Source organism: Heterodontus francisci, chromosome 46 (genome assembly GCF_036365525.1).
Source record: "Heterodontus francisci isolate sHetFra1 chromosome 46, sHetFra1.hap1, whole genome shotgun sequence".
Taxonomy (NCBI): Eukaryota; Metazoa; Chordata; class Chondrichthyes; order Heterodontiformes; family Heterodontidae; genus Heterodontus; species Heterodontus francisci.
In genome coordinates, this window is record NC_090416.1 from 17258020 (window position 1) to 17281396 (window position 23377).

A 23377-nucleotide genomic window follows, 5' to 3' on the forward strand; every position below is an offset into this window, starting at 1 on the left:
TACACACTGACCCCACACCCCCTCACATTACCATGTATAATACACACTGACCCCACACCCCCTAACATTACCCTGTATAATACACACTGACCCCACACCCCCTCACATTACCCTGTATAATACACACTGACCCCACACCCCCTCACATTACCATGTATAATACACACTGACCCCACACCCCCTCACATTACCCTGTATAATACACACTGACCCCACACCCCCTCACAACACCATTTATAATACACACTGACCCCACACCCCCTCACATTACCATGTACAATACACACTGACCCCACACCCCCTCACAACACCATTTATAATACACACTGACCCCACACCCCCTCACATTACCATGTACAATACACACTGACCCCACACCCCCTCACATTACCATTTATAATACACACTGACCCCACACCCCCTCACATTACCCTGTATAATACACACTGACCCCACACCCCCTCACATTACCCTGTATAATACACACTGACCCCACACCCCCTCACATTACCCTGTATAATACACACTGACCCCACACCCCCTCACATTACCCTGTATAATACACACTGACCCCACACCCCCTCACATTACCATGTATAATACACACTGACCCCACACCCCCTCACATTACCATGTATAATACACACTGACCCCACACCCCCTCACATTACCCTGTATAATACACACTGACCCCACACCCCCTCACATTACCCTGTATAATACACACTGACCCCACACCCCCTCACATTACCATGTACAATACACACTGACCCCACACCCCCACACATTACCATGTATAATACACACTGACCCCACACCCCCTCACATTACCATGTATAATACACACTGACCCCACACCCCCTCACATTACCATGTATAATACACACTGACCCCACACCCCCTCACATTACCCTGTCTAATACACACTGACCCCACACCCCCTCACATTACCCTGTATAATACACACTGACCCCACACCCCCTCACATTACCCTGTATAATACACACTGACCCCACACCCCCTCACATTACCCTGTATAATACACACTGACCCCACACCCCCTCACATTACCCTGTATAATACACACTGACCCCACACCCCCTCACATTACCATGTATAATACACACTGACCCCACACCCCCTCACATTACCATGTACAATACACACTGACCCCACACCCCCTCACATTACCATGTACAATACACACTGACCCCACACCCCCTCACATTACCCTGTATAATACACACTGACCCCACACCCCCTCACATTACCCTGTCTAATACACACTGACCCCACACCCCCTCACATTACCCTGTCTAATACACACTGACCCCACACCCCCTCACATTACCCTGTATAATACACACTGACCCCACACCCCCTCACATTACCCTGTATAATACACACTGACCCCACACCCCCTCACATTACCCTGTCTAATACACACTGACCCCACACCCCCTCACATTACCCTGTATAATACACACTGACCCCACACCCCCTCACATTACCCTGTATAATACACACTGACCCCACACCCCCTCACATTACCCTGTATAATACACACTGACCCCACACCCCCTCACATTACCCTGTATAATACACACTGACCCCACACCCCCTCACATTACCCTGTATAATACACACTGACCCCACACCCCCTCACATTACCCTGTGCCCCAGCCGCGATGGGAGATGGCTCTGTCTGGTGGTTGTTTTTAATACTTTGTCTGCCAACACTTAGCTTCTCACCTTTCCAATTTTCCGATGATCCCGTTTCTTCACCTCTTCCTGCAATTGATCCCATTTGGCCAACGCCTTGTTATCTGGGAAGGATATTCCATGGATCCTTTGCAGTGGCTCCATGTCGGTGTTCCCAGCCCAGTAAACAGCAGCACTCTGATTTCACAGCCCATCAAAAACAAGGAGTGGAGAGTGAGTCATCAGCTTTGTACATAGAACTGATAACACAGATCAGGCCATTCAACCCAACAGGTTCATGTCACTCTATGTTCCACATGATCCTCCTCCTACCCTACTTAATCTCACCCTGTCAGCGTATCCTTCTATCTATTCTCCCTCATGTTTATTCACCTTCCCCTTAAATGCATCCCTACTATTCCCCTCAGCCATTCCCTGTGGTAGCAAGTTCCTCATTCTCACCATTCTCTAGGGAAAGAAGTTGCTCCTGAAATCCCCATTGGATTTATTCGTGGCTATCTTTCATTTATGGCCTCTGGTTCTGCTTTCACCCCAAGTGGAAACATCTTATCTACATCTACCCTAATGAGTGCTTTCACAATCATGAAGACTTCATCAGCTCACCCAACAGTCTGTTATTTTCTGGAAAAGAGAGCCCAGTCTGTTCAATTTTTCCTGAGATAATTGAGAAGTTATAACTGGCGTAATAGTGTATATCTTTTTTGCACCTTCTCCAGTGTCTCTACATCATTTTTGTAATCTGGAAACCAGACTGTTCATATTCCTCCAAGTCTTGATACAAGTTTAACATAACTTCTCTGCTTTTCAGTTCTTCCCTCTCGAAATGATCAAATAATCCCCAGTGCTTGGTTTGCTTTTTCTATCATAAAGTAGTCGTCAGCTCTAATGGGAAGGCTCTGCAGTCAAGGACAATCTCTAATGAAACAATGAGATATCTTTAAGTAAGAGATACTTCAGATACAGGTTTGGTACGTTCCAACTAAGGGCGAAAGGTCGGGGAACCAAAAACAGGGCTCCTTGGATGATGAGGGGGCGAGAGATTAGGTTGAAACAAAAATAGAGGATGTACGATGCATGTCAGGTGAATTCTTCAAGTGAGAACCAGGCCATATACAATAAGTTGAGAGGGAAAGTGAAGAGGAAAGTAAGACTGGCAACGAGAGAATATGAGAACAGAATGACAATCAACTCAAAAAGGAACTCAAAAATCTTCTACTGGAATGCAAGTAGTTTGTGGGTACTAAGAGGTGGAGTGGGGCCTATTAGGGACAAAGAGGGTAATGTATGCTTAAAGGCACAGGGCAAGGCTAGAATACTTGATGAGTACGTTATCGGCGTTTACCAAGGAAGAGGAATCCGACAAAATATCGGTAGGAACAGAGGGAGTACAGGCAATGCATAGGGTAAAAATTGAGAGGGAGGTGGTACTGGAAAGGCTTGTTATGCTTAGGGTAGATAAGGCATCCTGGTCCGAATGGCTTGCATCCCAGGCTGCTAAAGGAAGTGGGGGTGGAGACAGCGGAAAGGCTTATCATAATCTCCCAACCTTCCCCGTATCCAGGGAAGATATGAGAGAATTGAAGAATGGCAAATGTGACACTCGTATTCAAGAAAGGGTGTTAGGACATTCCTGGCAACTACAGGCCAGTTAGTTTAATATCAGTGGTGGGTAAGATTTTAGAAACTGTAATAAAGGGGGAAAAAAATCAACCGGCACTTGGAGAGGTTTGAGTTAATTAGGATAACCAGCATGGATTTGTAAAAGGCAGATCGTGATTTACTAATCTAACTGAGTTTTTTGATGAAGTAACAGAGAAGGTTGATGAAGGGAATTCGGTGGATGTCATCTACATGGATTTTACAAAAGTGTTTGATAAAGTACCACATAAAAGGCTGGTTAACAAAACTGAGGCTCATGGAATAGGAGGGTCAGTGTCCAGCTGGATTTTAAAAAGAATTAGCCTAAGGACAGAAAACAGCGAGTCGCAGTAAATGGTTGTTTTTCAGGCTGGAGGATTGTCGACAGTGTTGTTACCCAAGGGTCAGTGCTGGGACCACTGCTTTTTTTTGCTATATAGACTTAGATCTTGGAATACAGAGTAGAATTTACTAATACCAAACTTGGAGGAGCATCAAACAGTGAGGATGATACAAACCATCTGCAACAGGACTTAGATAGGTTCGCAGAATGGGCAGACAAGTGGTAGATAGAATTTAATACAATTGTGAGGTGATGCTTTTGGCAGAAGGCATAGGGAGAGACAATATAGACTTAATGGCACAATTCGAAAGAGTCTGCAGGAACAGAGGGACCCGGGGGTGCATGTGCATCGATCTTTGAAGGTGGCAGGACATATTGAGAGAGTGGTTAGTAAAGCATGAGGGATCTTGGGATTCATAAATAGAGGCATTGAGTATAAAAGCAGGGAAATTATGCTGAACCTTGATAAAGCTCTGGTTAGGCCACAACTAGAGTACTGCATCCGGTTCTGGTCACCACACTTTAGGAAGGATGTGAGGACCGCGAGAGAGTGCAGAGGAGATTTACCAGAATGGTTCCAGGAATGGGGAATTTTAGTTACAAGGTTGGGTTAGAGAAGCTGGGGTTGTTCTCCCTGGAGCAAAGGAGATTAAGGGGAAATTTGATCGAGGTGTACAAGATTATGACAGGCTTAGAAAGACAAAATTGATAGGAAAAATTGTTCCCATTAATGAGTGGTACAAGGACTAGGAGACACAGATTGAAAGTTTTGGGCAAAAGACGCAGGGGGAATGTGAGGAAAAACTTTTTTATGCAGGGCGCGGGAATGACCTGGAACTTGCTACACATAAGGCTGGTGGAAGTGGAGACAATGGTTTCAAAAGGAAGTTGGAGGGGCACTTGAAGGAAATAAACTTGCAGAGTTACGGGGAACAAGTGGGGGAGTGGGACTGACTGGATTCCTCCGTGGAGAGCTGGCATAGACTCGATGGGGCGAATGGACACCTTCTTCGTCGTAATTGATATGACTGTAAGGTGAGAAGCGCAAATGCTGGGGAAATTACAGAGGTACAGGAGGAGGTCATTCAGCCCCTCAGACCTGTTCCAACATTCAATTAGATCATGTGCCTTACCCAACAGAAATCTCAGTTTTGACATTTTCAATAGACTCACCAGTCTCAGTAGCTTTTTCAGGGAAAAGAGTTCCAGATTCCCACTTCCCTTTTTTGTGAAGGCGTCCTTCCATCACCCCTGAACAGCCCGGCTCTAATTTTAAGGTTCTACCCCCTTGCTCTGGACTTACCCCACTGAGGAAATAGTTTCCTTCTATCTACCCTATCAAGTCCTTTTAACTTTTTAAAGGCCTTGTTCAGCTCACCCCTCTATCTCAGTATGCCCAAGGGAATACAAGCCCAGTTTATGCAAACCATTCTCATCGTTTAGTCCTTTATGATTGGCACTCGCTGTCCCAGCAAACATTCCCAGGGCAGGTACAGCACAGGTTAGATATAGAATACAATGAAAAAGGGCTAACTAATAATCTTGTTGTAAAGTAGCCTTCAGGAAAGAGTGACCATAATATGATAGAATTTGATGTAGGGTCTTAAGTCTAAGCAAAGGAAACTATGAAGGTATGAAGGACAAATTGGCTATGGTGGATTGGGAAATTATGTTAAAAGGTATGACAGTAGACAGGCAATGGCTAACATTTAAAGAACTAATACATAGTTTACAACAAAAATACATTCCTTTAATACACAGAAACCCGGCAAGGAAAGTGTTCCAACCGTAGCTAACAAAAGAAATCAAGGACTGCATCAAAGCAAAGGAAGAGGTGTATAAAGTTGCCAAGAAAAATAGTAAGCCTGAGGATTGAGAGCATTTCGGAATTCTGCAAAGGAGGACCAAGAAACTGATAAAGAAAGGGAAAATAGAACGAGTAAACTGGCGAGAAACATAAAAACAGACTGTAAAAGCTTCTATAAGTAGTCTCTTCAGACTACTAGAAAAGATCGGATGTCCACCAAAGCTACTAAGTATCATCACCTCATTCCATGACAATATGAAAGGCACAATTCAACATGGTGGCTCCTCATCAGAGCCCTTTCCTATCCTGAGTGGTGTGAAACAGGGCTGTGTTCTCGCACCCACACTTTTTGGGATTTTCTTCTCCCTGCTGCTTTCACATGCGTTCAAATCCTCTGAAGAAGGAATTTTCCTCCACACAAGATCAGGGGGCAGGTTGTTCAACCTTGCCCGTCTAAGAGCGAAGTCCAAAGTACGGAAAGTCCTCATCAGGGAACTCCTCTTTGCTGACGATGCTGCTTTAACATCTCACACTGAAGAATGCCTGCAGAGTCTCATCGACAGGTTTGCGTCTGCCTGCAATGAATTTGGCCTAACCATCAGCCTCAAGAAAACGAACATCATGGGGCAGGATGTCAGAAATGCTCCATCCATCAATATTGGCGACCACGCTCTGGAAGTGGTTCAAGAGTTCACCTACCTAGGCTCAACTATCACCAGTAACCTGTCTCTAGATGCAGAAATCAACAAGCGCATGGGTAAGGCTTCCACTGCTATGTCCAGACTGGCCAAGAGAGTGTGGGAAAATGGCGCACTGACACGGAACACAAAAGTCCGAGTGTATCAGGCCTGTGTCCTCAGTACCTTGCTCTACGGCAGCGAGGCCTGGACAACGTATGCCAGCCAAGAGCGACGTCTCAATTCATTCCATCTTCGCTGCCTTCGGAGAATACTTGGCATCAGGTGGCAGGACTATATCTCCAACACAGAAGTCCTTGAAGCGGCCAACACCCCCAGCTTATACACACTACTGAGTCAGCGGCGCTTGAGATGGCTTGGCCATGTGAGCCGCATGGAAGATGGCAGGATCCCCAAAGACACATTGTACAGCGAGCTCGCCACTGGTATCAGACCCACCGGCCGTCCATGTCTCCGTTATAAAGACGTCTGCAAACGTGACATGAAATCGTGTGACATTGATCACAAGTCGTGGGAGTCAGTTGCCAGCATTCGCCAGAGCTGGCGGGCAGCCATAAAGACAGGGCTAAATTGTGGCGAGTCGAAGAGACTTAGTAGTTGGCAGGAAAAAAGACAGAGGCGCAAGGGGAGAGCCAACTGTGCAACAGCCCCAACAAACAAATTTCTCTGCAGCACCTGTGGAAGAGCCTGTCACTCCAGAATTGGCCTTTATAGCCACTCCAGGCGCTGCTTCACAAACCACTGACCACCTCCAGGCGCGTATCCATTGTCTCTCGAGATAAGGAGGCCCAAAAGAAAAGAAAAGAAAGAAGGTATGCAAAAAGGAAAAGATTATCAAAGACAAATGTGAGTCCATTACAAGTGGCGTCAGGAGAATTTATAGTGGGGAATAAGGAAATGGCAGTGAAACTAAACAAATACTTTGTGTCTGTCTTCGGAGGAAAATACTAAAAACCTCCCAGAAATAATGGACCATCAAGGGACTAGTGTAAACAAGGAACTGCAAGATATTCATATGAGCAAAAAAAAGTACTAGAGAAACTGAGACTTAAAGTAGATAGGAATATAGGAACATTGGAGCAGGAGTAGGCCATTCAGCCTATCGAAACTGCCCCACCATATCACCATGGCTGATCATCCACTTCAATGTCTTTTCCCACACTATCCTCATATCCCCTTATGTCACTGGTATTTAGAAAACTGTTGATCTCTACTTTAAACATACTCAAACATACACAGCCCTCTGGGGTAGAGAATTCCAAGATTCACAATCCTCTAATTAAAGGGCTTCCCCCTTATTTTGAAATTGTGACCTCTGGTTCTAGACTCCCCGAGGGGAAACATCTTACCTGCATCTACCCTGTCTACCCCTTTAAGTATTTTGTAGGTTTCACTGAGATCACCTCTCATTCTTTGAAACTCTAGAGAATACAGGTCCAGCTTCCCCAGTCTTTCTTCATAGGACAGTCCTGCCAACCTGGGAACAAGTCAGGTGAATCTTTGTTGCACTCCCTCTATGGAAATAATATCCTTCCTAAGGCAAGGGGACCAAAACAGCACACAGTATTCCAAATGTGGTCTAACCAAGGTTCTATGCAATTAAAGCAAGACTTCAATACTCCTGTACTCAAATCCTCTTGCGATAAAGGCGAACATACCATTAGCCTTCCTAATTGCTTGCTGCACCTGCATGTTAGCTTTCAGTGACTTATTGACACAGACACCCAGGAGCCTTTGTACATCTACACTTCCTAATCTCTTACTATTTAAGAAATATTCTGCACATCTATTCTGATGGACTTCACCCAAACAAGTGGCTAGTGAGATAGTTAATGCGTTAGTTTTAATTTTCCAAAATTCCCTAGATTCGGGGAAGGTTCTGTTAGATTTGAAAATAGTGAATGTAACTCCTTTATTCAAAAAGGGAGGAAGACAGAAAGCAGGAAACTACAGGTCAGTTAGCTTAACATCTGTCATCGGGAAAATGTGAGAAGCTATTATTAAAGATGTTATAGTAGGGCATTTAGAAAAATTCAAGGTAATCAGGCAGAGTCAACATGGTTTTGTGAAAGGGAAATCATGCTTAACCAATTTATTGGAGTTCTTTGAGGGAGTTATATGTGCTGTGGATAAAGGGGAACCAGTGGATGTATTGTACTTAGATTTCCAGAAGGCATTTGATAAGGTGCCACATCAAAGGTTATTGCAGAAAATAAAAGCTCATGGTGAAGGGGTAGGGGACAGAAGATTGGCTAGCTAACAGGAAACAGAGAGTAGGCATAAATGGGTCATTTTCTGGTTGGCAAGATGTAACAAGTGGTGTGCCACAGGAATCTGTGCTGGGGTCTCAACTTTTTACAATTTACATAAATGACTTAGATGAAGGGACCAAAGTATGGTTGCTAAATTTGCTGATGACACAAAGATAGGTAGGAAAGTTACTTGTGAAGAGGACTACAAAGGGATATAGATAGGTTAAGTGAGTGGGCAAAGACCTGGCAACTGGAGTATAATGTGGGAAAAGTATAAAATTGTCCATTTTGGCAGGAAGAATAAAGAACGTATATTATCTAAATGGTGAGAGATTGCAGAGCTCTGAGATGCAGAGGGATCTGCATGTCCTAGTGCATGAATCGTAGAAGGTTAGTGTGCAGGTACAGCATGTAATTAGGAAAGCTAATAGAATGTTATCGTTTATCGCGAGGGGAATTGAATACAAAAGTAGGGAGGTTATGCTTCAGCTATACAGGGCACTGGTGAGGCCACATCTGGAGTACTGTGTACAGTACTGGTCTCCTTATTTAAGGAAGGATGTAAATGCGTTGGAGGCTGTACAGAAGGTTTATTAGACTAATACCTGGAATGGACGGGCTGTCTTACAAGGAAAGGTTGGACAGGCTGGGCTTGTATCCACTGGAATTTAGAAGAGTAAGAGGCGACCTGATTGAAACATATAAGATCCTGAGGGGTCTTGACAGGGTGGATGTGGAAAGAATGTTTCCTCTTTTGGGAGAATATAGAACTCGGGGTCTCTGTTTAAAAATAAGGGGTCGTCCCTTTAAGACAGAGATGAGGAGAATCTTTTTCTCTCAGAGGGTGGTGAGTCTTTGGAAATCTCTTCCTCAAAAGGTGATGAAAGCAGAGTCTTTGATTATTTTTAAGGCAGAGGTAGATAGATTCTTGATAAGCAAGGGGGTGGAAGGTTATCGGGGGTAGGTGGAAATGTGGAGAAATCAGTTCAGCCTTGAACTTATTGAATGGTGGAGCAGGCTCGAAGGGCCGATGGCCTACTCCTGCTCCTAATTCTAATTCATATGTATGTTCATATGTGTGTAACATGTTGGGAGTTTTTTTGAGGATGTAACTAGCAGCATAGATAAGGGGAACCTGGTGGATGTGGATTTTCAGAAGGCTTTTGATAAAGGTCCCACACAAGAGGTTAGTGAACAAAATTAGAGCCCATGGGATTGGGGGGGGGGGGGGGGGAAATATACTGGCATGGATTGAGAACCGGTTAATGGACAGAAATGGAATGGTTAATGGACACAGTGGGAATAAATGGGCCATGTTCAGATTGGCAGGCTGTGACTAGGGGAGTACCACAAGGATCAGTGCTGGGCCCCAGCTATTCGCAATCTACATCAGTGATTTGGATGTGGGGATTAAATGGAATATTTCAAAGTTTGCAGATGACACAAAACTAGGTGGAAGTGTGAGTTGTGAGGAGGATGCTTCAAGGGGATTTGGAGAGGTTAAATGAGTGGGCAAGAATTTGGCAGATGGAATACAATGTGGAGAAATGGAGGTTATCCATTTGGGTAGGAAAAACAGAAACAGAATATTCCTTAAAGGGTGAGAGGCTGGAACGTGTTGAATTTCAAAGAGACTTGGGTGTCCTTGTTATGAGTCACTGAAAGCTAACATGCAGGTACAGCAAGTAAGTACGAAATCAAACATATGTTGGCCTTCATTACAAGAAGATTTGAGTATAGGAGTAAAGATGTCTTACTGCAATTATATAGAGCCTTGGTGAGACCGCACCGGGAGTACTGTGCGCAGGTTTGGTCTCCTTACCCAAGGAAAGATATACTTGTCGTAGAGGGAGTGCAACGAAGGTTCACCAAACTAATTCCTGGGATGGAGGGATTGTCTTATGAGGAAAGACTAAATAGGCTTGGGCCTTTATTCTCTGGTTTGAACAATGAGAGGCGATCTCATTCAAACATACAAAATTCTTTCAGGGCTCAACAGGGTTGATGCAGGAAGGATGTTTCCCCTGGCTGGGGAGTCTGGAACCAGGGGACACAGTCTCAGAATAAGGGGCAGGCCATTTAGGACTGAGATGAGGAGGAATTTCTTCACTCCGAGGGTGGGGAATCTTTGGAATTCTCTTCTCCCGAGGGCTGTGGAGGCTCAGTCGTTGAGTATGTGCAAGACTGAGATCGATAGATTTCTACATATTAACATAAAAGGATATGTGGATAGTGCAGGAAAATGGTGTTGAAGTAGAAGATCTGCCATGATCTCGCTGAATGGCGGATTGGGCTCGAAGGGGCTGAATGGCCTGCTCCTGCTCCTATTTCTTATGTTCTTATGTAGTAAAGCTCCACCTTCATCATCCCATCAAACACTCCAAAGGACAGGTACAGCATGGGGTTAGATACAGAGTAAAGCTCCCTCTACACTGTCCCCATCAAACACTCCCAGGACAGGTACAGCACGGAGTTAGATACAGAGTAAACTCCGCATCTACACTGTCCCCATCAAACACTCCCAGGACAGGTACAGCACGGGGTTAGATACAGAGTAAAGCTCCCTCTACACTGTCCCCCATCAAACACTCCCAGGACAGGTCCAGCACGGGGGTTAGATACAGAGTAAACTCCGCATCTACACTGTCCCCATCAAACACTCCCAGGACAGGTACAGCACGGGGTTAGATACAGAGTAAAACTCCCTCCACACTGTCCCCATCAAACACTCCCAGGACAGGTCCAGCACGGGGGTTAGATACAGAGTAAACTCCGCATCTACACTGTCCCATTAACCGTGGAAGGTGGTGGGAATCGCAGGATTGTATATCTGACAGAAAATGGTCCAACACCCACCTTCTCAATACGAAAAGCCTTGATCTGGCCTGTGTGCCTGATGTGAGGTCCTCGACACAAATCAACCAACGAACCGCACCTGACGGCAAAACAAGCTGGAGGTTACCCATCAAAACTAATTCCTGCGATGGAGGGATTGTCTTATGAGGAGAGATTAAATAGACTTGGATCGTTATTCTCTGGAGTTTAGAAAAATGAGAGGTGACCTCATTCAAACATACAAAATTCTTACAGGGCTCAACAGAGTTGATGCAGGAAGGGTGTTTCCCCTGGCAGGAGATGAGAGGGGAGATGGTGCCGAATTGATACTACGCTGCAATTTTATGCCAAGCACTCCACCATCGACAAGGCACAAGTCAGGAGTGTGATGGAATTATCTCCACTTACCTGGGGGACTGCAGCACCAACAACACACAAGAAGCTCGACACCATCCAGGACAAAGCAGTCTGCTTGATCGACACCCCATCCACCACTGTAAACACCCATGTTAGAACTCTGATAGCCAGGCAGTGAAGGATAGAAGACTGCAGCCAAGACTTTATCTGCTTATAAGCTTTTATTTGCTTAGGCATTGCATATTGTGCATCTCCAACTCAACAACCACAGTTGCAGCATGCTCCTGTCTGTATGAGCACAAGCGAGTCCCCAATTAACACATAATTAACAACTCAATCCCTCAGCCATGCCTGCAGTGCGTACAAGCCACAAGATGCACTGTAGCAACTCGCCAAGGCTTTTCCGACAGCACCTCTCAAACCTCAATCTCAGCCATCTAGAAGGACAAGGGCAGCAGGGGCATGGGAACACCATCACCTCCAACTCCTACACCTTCCCGAATTAGGAATATTATCGCCGTTCCTTCATTGTTGCTGACTCAAAATTCTGCAACTCCACAACACAGTGCACTGTGGGAGCACCTTCACCACATGGACTGCAGTTCACCAAGATATTCTCGAGGGGCAAATAGGGGATGGGCAATTTGGGATGCCCACATCAAGTCAAACGCAGATCCAGAGGGAAATAAAAAAGGGGCAATTTGGCCCCACCACCCAACTTCACACATTGAACAATGCTTGGAAAGCAAGCTCAGTCAAGGACTAAACTGGCAAATTTCTACAATTGCTGAACAGGACAATTAGCAGTTTGGGATTTTTGAAGAATGAGATGTTGAGTTTGTCAGGAACTAGACCAGTGAAATTCTCTGTTCTTAGTGATATGATTGATCATATCTGAGCCCACGTTCTCTCCAACACCGCCTACTTCCATCTCTAACATCGCCCCGCTCCCTTTCTGCCGCAGCCCAATTGCTGCCGACACCCTGATCCAAACTTTTGCTACCTCTAGTCTCAATTATTCCAATGCTCTCCTGGCCAGCCTCCAATCTTCCATCCTCCGCAAACTTCATCGCATCCAAAGCTCTGCTGCCCCATATCGAACGCACGCTAACTCCTGTTCGCAAACCTACATTGGCTCCCAGTCTGGCAATGCCTCAAATTTTAAAAATTCTCATCCTGGTTTTCAAATCCCTCAATGGCCTCACCCCTCTCCCTATCTCTGTAACCTCCTCCAGCCACCACAACCCTCTGAAATTTCTCTGCTCCTCCAATTCTGGCTTCTTGCGCACCCCCCGATTTTAATCGCTCCACCATTGGCGGCCGTTCCTTCAGCTGCCTGATCCCCAAGCTCTAGAATTCCCTCCTCAAACCTCTCCGCCTCTCTTGCCTCCTTTAAGTCACTCCTTAAAATCTACCTCTTTGACCGAGCTTTTAGTCACCTGTCCTAATATCTCCTTTTGTGACTCGGTGTCAAATTTTTCTCTGATAGTACAACATCCCAAGGCGTTTCACAGGAGCACTATGTTAAAGACGCTATATAAATGGGAGCTGTTGTTGTAAAAGCAAAACATAAAGGGTTTCCAACTCTCTACCACAGCTTCCGAGTCAGACAGACCAGGAACGTTTCAGGTTCAATCCCTAGAGCTGTGCTAGCCTACTTCAGTCAAATAGCTGTGGGGCATAGAAATGGCTGCAGAATCCCGGAGTTAACATAGGTAAAAATCAGCCAGTGCTCCTAACCACTATGCAGTGACGTCTGCTCAACGTGGGTGTCAGGCGAAGACAAGGATCACGTTCGACTGCGTTGCCGCCCACAGTTGAACAACCCGGCACCCAACGTCTAGATCGGGACCTTGCACAGGTGGCCAAAGGGCAGCAGTACCGCTAGAGTCCATAACACGCCAAGAGCCTGTGTCTTCAGAAGGGGAATGGATGCATGAAGACTAGAAGGAAAGTAAGTCAGAACACTTTTAAAATTAATACATGGAAATTAGCAACAATACACAAGTTTGGATTACCTGTAAATTGTAGCCATTGGTGTCGTCACCTTGTCCTCGATAAATCGTAACTTAAACTTGTTGTACTAAGAAGGAAAAACATTTTTCAACGAGATTCTCCCCTTCCACCGTCCAGAAATTTACAAATTTTCTCTTGCGTACCCAGACTGTACCTTGAAAAGTTCCAAGAGCTCCTCTCTACGCACCTCCACTCTCTCAAAAGGATGTCTCTCTTCCATCATCGACTTGCAGATGCTTTCCAGATCTGGAAAATCGCTATTAGGAACAGACCTATTTGGAGGAGGGAAGAGACAGGAGGAGAGACAGATGAAGCTAGCTGAGCTAACCTGGCAGGGATACAGCCTGCACTTTAAAAGAATAAAAATAGGCATTAACACATCACAAAATCACATCCCCATTGATATCCCAAAGCCCTTTACAAATTACTTCTTTGAGGCTTAGTCGCTGTTGTGACATAGGAAACGTAATAGCCAATTTGCACACAGCAAGCTCCCACAATCAGAACATTTAATGCATGACTGGTTCATCAATTTTTGGGTTGGGTTGAGACCAGGACTGCAGGCAAACTCCCTTCTCTTCACCAAATACTGTCAATGTTTTTTGTTTTTACGTTCTACCTGTGCAGGCAGGCAATGACTCGACAACAATAGCAATCTGCATTTATATAGCGCCACTGATGTAGTCAAACCCAAGGCACTTCACTAAAACATCATCAGATAAAATTCAACACCAAGTCACATAAGGACAGGCAACCAAAAGCTCGGTCAAAAAGGTCGGTTTTCAGCAGCGTCTTAAAGGAGGAGAGGCAGAGAGGTTTAGGGAGGGAATTTCAGAGCTTACGGCCCAGGCAGCTGAAGGCACAAGCACTAATGGTGGAGCGATGGAAATCGGGGGGGAAACCAAACGAAGGTCTTCTCAACCCACCAGGTGAAGTGTCGGGGGAGAGGGCGGCCCTACACAGCTGGGTGAGGGAGGTGGTCTCAGAATCAAACACAGACAGCACGACACTCAGCAGAGGGATGGGGAGGCGGGAAAATTGCGCTCACCTGCCGCCCATGTACATGTCGTAGAAGAATCCATGCTCTGTGTTTGGCCCATGGCACAGCAAGCCCGCATAGAGCCGCTCCATAGCAGCACCAAGCAGGTGGGCACTGGAATGCCAGTACACCTACAGGGAAAACAAAAGGGACATGAGGTTGAAAACATTAACACCTGAGCAAGGAGCAGCTCAAAGATTGACAAGAACGAGACCAGAACTGAGAGGTTATAATTACAGGAAAGACTGAACAAGATGGGGCTCTTTGCTCGAGAAAAAAGAAGGCTGAGGGGGTGACCTGACAGAGGTCTCAAAGATTATCAAACGGTTCAACAGGGTCGGCATAGGGAAAGTGTTTCCACTTGTTAGGGCGCCCAGAATTAGGGGCCATAAACACAAGACTGTCACTAATAAATCCAATAGGGAATTCAGGAGAAACTTCTTTCCCCAGAGAGTGGTGAGAATGTGGAACTCGCTACCACAGGGAGTGGTTGAGGGGAATAGCAGAGATACATTTAAGGGGAAGCTGGATAAACACACGAGGGAGAAAGGAATAGAAGGATATGGTGATTGGGTGAGATGAAGAGGGGGTGGGAGGAGGCTCTAGTACAGCTTTGGAGTGACTAGTTTCTGTAAATTCTCTTGTATATAATTCCATGTCACAGTGCTTACTAACCGCAGTGTACTCAATCCCTGTGGTGCATGGCTCACACATCAGACCACTTCACATGACACCCAAATAAATCGGAAAAGGAAGCCGCACTGTAACTGTTACCTACACAAATTGTCTGCAAGCTCTCGATGGACGGAGGGAATGGTAAAGATTTTCCCACAGGTATCGCAGGAATAAGATTCAAACTTGTTAATAAAACAGATCTTGGAAGTGCAGAACTCCTCTGTATCTTAATTTGATTTGCCTCAGACGGTAAATGCTAGAGAAAGGGTTAAGGAACCAAGGCAGGTAGGCAGAATGAAACTGCGGATCAGCCATGATCTAACTGAATGGCGGAATAGCCTTGAGGGACTGAATGACCTTGTCCCTCACCCTGGCGAGGCTATGGGAAGAGAGTGGGCATTGAGATTAGTTTGGATTAGGGGATGTAACAGGCTTGAGGGGCTGAATGGCCTCCTCCTGTTCCTACATGGAATGTGTAAGGGGGTTAAACAGCTTCCTCCTTTTCTTATACAGATTGCTCCATGCTTCTACTGTCCCCAGGGTAGTTACAATAGGCTCCGGTTTTGAGTTTTCACCTCACTCACCGCTTTCGCTGCCTCGTTGTCAAATTTCAGAAGCTCCACAGTTGAGTCTCCCTCCAGGGGACGGTGAAGATCCCACAGTACTCCGTTTACACGGGCCACCACTGCACTGTCCGACAGTCCCTGACTGACATTCCAAAAAACACAGAACGAAAGGAGGAATTAAAACGCTTCTCCTCCTGGTCGGTTGGAAGATATCGCACAATCATCAAACAATACAGCACAATATTGTGCCAAGACTGACTGGCCCTTCAAAACAGGCATCCAATTAACTCCACTCCCCTGCTCATTCTCCATAGCCCTGTCATTTTTTCCTTTACAAGTGTCTGACCAATTCCCTTTTGAAAGCTGCTATTGAATCAGCTTCCACTGCCCTTTCAAACAGCACATTGCAGATAATAACTAGCTGTGTAAGAAAGTGTTCCCCTCTGGATCTTTTGCCAATCACCTTAAATCTGTGTCCTCTGGTTACTGACCCTCCTGCCAATGGAAAACAGTTTATCTTTATTTACTCTATCAAACCATTCATGATTTTGAACACCTCCACTAAATCTCATCTTAACCTTCTTTGGTCTTAGGAGAGCAACCCCAGTTTCTCCGCATGACTGAAGTCCCTCGTCCCCAGAACCATTCCATAGGGTTGTACCTCGGAGCAGGCTGGGGCTCTTTTCTCCAAATGAGAGAAGTCTGAGGAGTAACCTGAGAGAGGTCTTTAAGATTATGAAAGGATTCGATAGGGTCGATGTAGAGAAGATGTTTCCGAGCGTGAAGACGACCAGAACTAGGGGACCATCAATAAAAGAGTCACTAATAAATCCAAAGGGGAATTCAGGAGAAACTTCTTCACCCAGAGAGTGGTGAGAAGTGGAACTCACTACCACAGGGAGTGGTTGAGGTGAATAGCAGAGATACATTTATGAGGAAGCTGGATAAACACAAGGAATAGAAAGCTATGCTGATGGGTTGAGATGAACAGCGATGGGAGGAGCTCATGTGGAGCACAAACACCAGCAAAGATCTCTTGGGCTGAATAGTCTGTGGCCTGTTTCTGTGCCTTGAATACTTTGTCATAGTCTGACCTGATTGCTCTGGCGATCTGATACGGACTGGTTTTCCATGACTCTCCCTCCATGCATTTCCCATCTGGCAGGGTAACCCTGATCGGCCGACTCGCTGTCAGAGCTCTTTCTCGAAGGATTTCCTCGTGAGTCACCTTCAGTTTCTCAAATTGCAGTAGTCGCTCTGTGACATACCGGGGCCAAGGCTTCCCCTGGAGGATACAGAAGGAACTTACATCTCTAAGCAAGGAAAACAGGAGACACTGGAAAATGTGGGAAATACAACCCACTTCAATCAGCAAGGGAAAAAAATTGCAGGACTATAGCGAAAGAGCAGCGGAATGAGATTCATTGAATAGCTTTATCAAAGAGCTAGCACAGGCATAATGGGCCGAAGGACCTCATTCGGTGCTGCATCATTCTACGAAAGGGAACAGACGGATTCAATGGTGTCTCTTACCTCCATGCGGCCACCATACTCACAGCGTTTTCCGCCATGCTTGCCCACATGTTCATCAGTAAGTGCAGCTTCCGCTGTATTCTATCAATGAAAGTGAAAGGAGGTCATTCTGTGCGATCTGGAATATAATGTCTTTACTGTCCTGGAAGCAGATTTAATAGTAACTTTCAAAAGGAAACTAAATAGATACTTCAAGGGGGGAAAGAAAAACCTGTAGAGTTATGGGGAATGAGCCAGGGGAGTGGGATTAATTGGTTAGCTCTACCAAAGAGGCATGGTGGAGGCACAGGTACGATGGGCTGAAGAACCTCCCACTGTGCTGCACCATTCTATGATGTAATGACTACAAAAGTTTAAATGCTCTTTATTCAAACCTTATCTCTCGAGACTCATAAAATGTTGAGGTTTTGCATTATTACAGACTTCTATCTTAGTGAGCTGCTGGGGATCCTCTATTAATGTAGAAGAGATCGATCATAAGAAATAGGAGCTGTCGGCCATTTGGCCCCTCGGGCCTGCTGCACCATTCAATAAGATCACAGGTAAGGAGACCAAAATTGTATGCAGTGCTCTAGGTGCGGTCTCACCAATGCCCAGCACAGTTGCAGCAAGACTGCCCTACTTTTATACTCCATCCCCCCTTGCAATAAAGGCAAACATTCCATTTGCCTTCCTAATTACTTGCTGTACCTGCATGCTAACATTTTGTGATTCATGTACAAGGATACCCAGATCCCTCTGTACTGCAGCATTCTGCAGTTTCTCTCCATGTTTAATAGTACTCTGATTTTCTGTTCTTCCTGCCAAAGTGGACAACCTCACATTTTCCCACATTATACTCCATCTGCCAAATGTTTGCCCGCTCACTTAACCTATCTACACCTCCTCACAATTTGCTTACCTACCTATCTTTGCATCATCAGGAAATTTGGCCACAATACACTTGGTCCTTTCATCCAAGTCATTAATATATATCGTAAAATCACCGAGGCCCCAGTACTGATCCTTGTGGCACTCCCCAAGCTGCAAATGCCCCATTTAACCCGACTCTCTGTTTCCTATTAGTTAGCCAATCCTCTAGCAATGCTAATATATTACCTCCAACACCATGAGCTCTTATTTTGTGTCGGAACCTTTTATGTGGCACCTTATCGTATGGCTTTTGGAAATCCAAATACACTACATCTTCCCTTTATCCACCCTGCCTGTTACATCGTCAAAGAACTCTTTGTCAAGCACATAAAACCATGTTGACTCTCCCTGATTTAGAAAATTATAATACAATGTCCTGCTACTACTTCCCTAATAATGGATTCTAGCATTTTCCCAATTAGATGCTAAGCTAACTGGCCTATAGTTTCCAGCTTTCCTTCAATGCACGCCCCTGCTTGGTTGAACAGAGGTGTTAAATTTGCAGTTTTCCAATGTGCTGGGACTTTTCCAGAAGCTAGGGAATTTTGGAAGATTACAACCAATGCATTCATTATCTCTGCAGCCACTTCTGTTAAGACCTGAGGATGTAGGCCATCAGATCCAGAGGGCTTGTCAGTCTTTAGTGCCATTAGTTTTCCTAGTACTTTTACTCTGGTGATAGTAATTGTTGTAAGTTCCTCCCTTCCTTCTACTATTTTTACTGCTATTCTTGGGATGCTTTTTGTGTCTTCTATGATGAGGAGAGATACAAGATATTTGTTCAAAATCTCTGCCATTTCCTTGCTTCCCATTATTAATTCCCCAGTCTCATCCTCTAAGGGAGCAACACTTACTTTAGCTACTCTCTTCCTTTTTATATATTTGTAGAAGCTTTATATTTCTCACTAGCTTACTCCCATTCTCTAATTTCTCCCTCTTTTGTTTTTAAAGTCATCCTCTGTGGGTTTCTAAAATGTTCCCAATCTTCTGGCCTATCAGTAATTTTTGCAGCATTGTAGGTATTTTCTTTCAATTTGATACCATCCTTAGTTAGCCACGGATGGTGCATCCTTCTCAGTCTCTTCAGAGTTGTTGACTTCCCACCCCTCTAACCCCCAGCACCCCAACTTCCTAACTTAATGGTGTTACTGCAGACTCCCCCTGAAGCAGAGGAAGACACATGGGTTTGGGGAGACAGCAGGGCAGTGGGATTATTCCAGTTAAGAGCCGACTCCTGCTCCTAATTTGAGTGTTCGTATGTGCTCGACAGAGGCGCAATGGGCCGACTGGCATGCTTATCGACAGTAAAGACTGTGTTATTGCTAAAGATCAGACGTACAGCTAGAGATGGAATCTGGTGTTTTCTGACTGATGTGCCCCAGTTGCACAAAATGCACCCCCAACACATCAGGTAAGCGCAGAAAGTATATTTTTGCCATCAATATGAAAGGATTTAAACTATAAATAGAGTGCAGGATTCGCATTCAGTAAATAAAGCTGAAGAGTTGAACAGACCCAGCAGCGTCGCAGGTAAGGCTCTGAGACAGTGGTGAAGCGGCTCAGCCCCAATCTCCTGGCAGACAGACTCCAAACAGCCACAGCCATTCTGTTCACCCTCATTCATAACCCAACTCCCTGGGCGTCGCCATAACTGTCCCCGCAGAACCCGCCCCGTCCCCTATTGGCCCAAGCAATGTAGCAACTGCGGCAGCCCGTCACCCGATTGGTCACCGTCCCCATCAATCAAAGCCTGGTGCTTCCGTGTGTTACATCTAAATCATTCCGGGGGAATGCGAGCACAATACTGTTAGAATCAGAACTTACAGCACAGAAACGGGCCATTCGGCCCAGCTGGTGTTTCTGCTCCACATGAGCCTCCTTCCACCCTATCAACATTGTAACGTCAACCATGACTCAGTGGGTAGCACTCTTTCCCGAGTTAAAAGGTTGTGGGTTCGAGACCCATTCAAGAGACTTGAGCCCACACTCCATGGTGACGTGCCCAGTGCAGTACTGAAGGAGCGCCGCACTGTCAGAGGTGCCGTCCTCCGATGAGACTTTAAACCGAGGCCCCGTCTACCCTCTCAGGCAGACGTAAAAGATCTCACGGCCGCTATTTGAAGAAGACGGGAGAGTTCTCTCCATTGGCCTTGCCAATATTCTCCCTCAACCAACATTACTAATAAAACAGATTATCCAGTCAACACAATGCTGTTTTTGGGAGCTTGCTGTGCACAATTTGACTGCTGTGTTCCCTGCATTAAAAGACTGACTACACTTGAAAACATACTTTATTGGCTGTCAAGCGCTTTGGGATATCCCGAGGTTTTTTTGAAAAACCATATCCTTCTATTTCTTTCTCCCTTAACTAGCTTCCTCTGAAATGCATCCAGGCTATTCACTCAACCACTCCCTGCCAATTTCAATGTTATATCGTTTAGAAGTTTGGGGGAAATTACCTGTGCCGTGTCCCATCCCAAGCACTGTGACACTGTGGCGAGCTAAGGGGAGTAAAATAGAAATTATTAGCCTAAAATTTAAAATAAGGCCACATTACATCTGCACCCATTTCCTGTCAAGTTTTCCCATATAAATTTTACTGTCCACGTTCATAATGGACTAAGTAAAATACTGGGTATGCTGGAAATTTGAATTTAGTAACAAAAAATGCACAGGTCAGGCAGCACTGTAGATACGAGAAACATGGGGTAATGTTTCAGGCCGATGACCTTTCATCAGAGTATTATAAATGTGAACATAGAAAATTAAAATGAAAGCATATAAATAAATACTGCATTTAATGTTAAGTGAGGGCTGCATTAATAACTGCATACCTTGGTCTGATTATCCCAAATCTGCTCCGCCTGCAGAGCACATTTGGGTCTTGATTCCGCCGTGTGCAACGCCACTCCAGATCAACTAGTATGTGATTCGTTCTTGGTCGTTCAGTGTTCTCCCTTTTTCTCCTGAAGACCGACTCCTGCTGGGGTAAGGTTCCATGTGGCCCTGGCCTCCTTTCGGTACCTCACCATTCTTCACAAGAGCCTAGAGGTGGTGTGATCAGCTACTCAACTACAGGGGCATCACAGCTGAATTCGCACTTTGAAATACACCATTCAGCAGCGATCAAGAGTGGAAGTCCTGGCTGACTTTGCCAACTATGCACCCCACCCCCCTCCCCGCCCCCACCAACCATTATTGTTGCTCTAGCTGAGAGCAGTTAATTAAGCACCATTTTTCAAAAGCAGCCTTGAAAAATGAGGATGGAAAGGTTAGCGGCACTGCTTGTAAACAAGAGATGCAGAGCACTTTCACAATACAATGAATTAGTTCAGGGGAAATTCATTATGGTTAATGAATGCACCAATTCTCTTCCATCCTCTCCGGACACAACTGGGTTCCTCTGAGGTGCTCACAGAAAACAAAATTGGAGGGGGAAATTGGGCAGAAACGTTGGGGCAAGTTGATCACCCCTCAGCTATAGGGGTTCATGGTCTGTCAGGATTAGAGTAAGGAAGTAATTCTATTAAATACCCTCAGACAGGGAGTCATAATAGCATTGGCATCCACTCAAACATAATGACAGACAGCTCTTCTGGACATTTTCCTTTCCAAAAGGAAGTAACAAATGGGAGTAGGTGTTGGCCATATCACCCCTCGTGCTTGCTCCACCATTATATACGATCATGGCTGATCTTCGACCTCAACACCACCTTCCCACCCCATTCCCATATCCACAGCCCTCTGGGTAAAGACATTTCTCCTCATCTCAGTCCTAAATGGCCAATCCCTTATCCCGAGTTTATGATCCCTAGTTTTAGACTCTCCAACCAGTTCCATACTTAGCATGGTACCTATCAACTGAGGCATTGGCGATGGGTCCCAAACTCTTGGCCTCCAACTACTAACACAAGGGCAGCAAGCACAAGTTCCCTTCCAAGTCTGTCTCACGCCATCCCAACTTGGACATACATCAACCGTTCCCTCATTGTTGCTGTATCAAAAGCCTGGAACTCCCTCCCCATCAGCACTATGGGGACAGCTTCACCACATGGGCTGCAGCACCTCAAGGAGGAGGCTCACCACACCATCTCCAGGACAACCAATGGAGGGGCAATAAATGTCAGCCTAGCCAGTGACACCCACATCCCAAGAATGATTTTTCTTTTAAAAAACTGCTAATTTGGACAATTTGTCGTCAACTCACTTCCATGAGGATCCGAGTGAAACTATTCCAGGTAAGACCGAGACTGAGGAAGAATGTTATTCCTCTGACTAGCTGAGGTTCAAACCAATCCAATGGCTAACCTCAGTGAGATTATTAGCAAGTCCTCCTTTAAAGCTTGCCTCACAAACTGCAAAACTGGAACTACTTCTGTCCCTCCATTCCGCAACTCTTCCAGAGCTTGCCTTATTGCTTATAAAAAGCTGAGACACAAATCTTATCCTACCACTCCCTCATGTGACTGGTACCAACAAAGATCCCGTCTTGCCATTATCCAGTGTGCGGCTGATAATGATGCCAAGATCCTGCACAAGGTGCCTGTCAGTAGCTGTGAGAAAGTTGAGAACACATTTTAGCTGGGGTAGAACCTATGGAAAATTAAATTTACATTTCATTTTTCCACATTCCGCTCCTGAAGGTGCTGACGAGAGGTCAAAACTGAGCCCCATCCTGTCCAGACTCAATAGTACAGGAGCCCTATTTCAGCAAGAGTCATTGGATAGCATTTCGCTGGCATCTTTCACCATCTCAGGATGTCTTAAAGTGCTTTACAGCCAACAAAGTACTTTTTCTGAAGTGCTATAATGTTGGAAATGCAGCAGCCAAAATTGCACACAAGTTCCCATAAACAGCAATGCTCTCAATGAACAGGTAATTCTTTTGTAAAATGATGTTGGTTGAAGGATAAATATTGTCCAGGACACCAGGAGAACACCCTTGCTCTTCGAGTAGGGCCATGGGATATTTTATGTCCACTTC

The 23377-nt window shown here is 45.3% G+C and overlaps 1 protein-coding gene across 5 annotated transcripts in view; it reads right to left on the bottom strand.

Moving 5' to 3' along the window:
- LOC137356941 (threonine--tRNA ligase 1, cytoplasmic-like) overlaps nt 1–21539 on the bottom strand; it is a 41921-nt gene extending 20382 nt beyond the window's left edge. For 2 of the 5 annotated variants that reach the window (XM_068022815.1, XM_068022814.1), the window contains exons 1-9: nt 19909–20048; nt 17482–17562; nt 17043–17233; nt 15967–16090; nt 14717–14838; nt 13823–13940; nt 13671–13735; nt 11317–11395; nt 1753–1899 (exon numbers count right to left, since the gene is read on the bottom strand). In XM_068022815.1, the coding sequence (XP_067878916.1) occupies nt 1753–1899; nt 11317–11395; nt 13671–13735; nt 13823–13940; nt 14717–14838; nt 15967–16090; nt 17043–17233; nt 17482–17562; nt 19909–20013 (1032 nt within the window). In that variant the 5' untranslated portion in view covers nt 20014–20048. Of the gene's footprint in view, nt 1–1752; nt 1900–11316; nt 11396–13670; nt 13736–13822; nt 13941–14716; nt 14839–15966; nt 16091–17042; nt 17234–17481; nt 17563–19908; nt 20049–20852 lie in introns of those variants that run through there. The other 3 variants (XM_068022818.1, XM_068022816.1, XM_068022817.1) reach the window with 3 other exon arrangements.
- Between the last annotated feature and the right edge of the window lie 1838 nt (nt 21540–23377).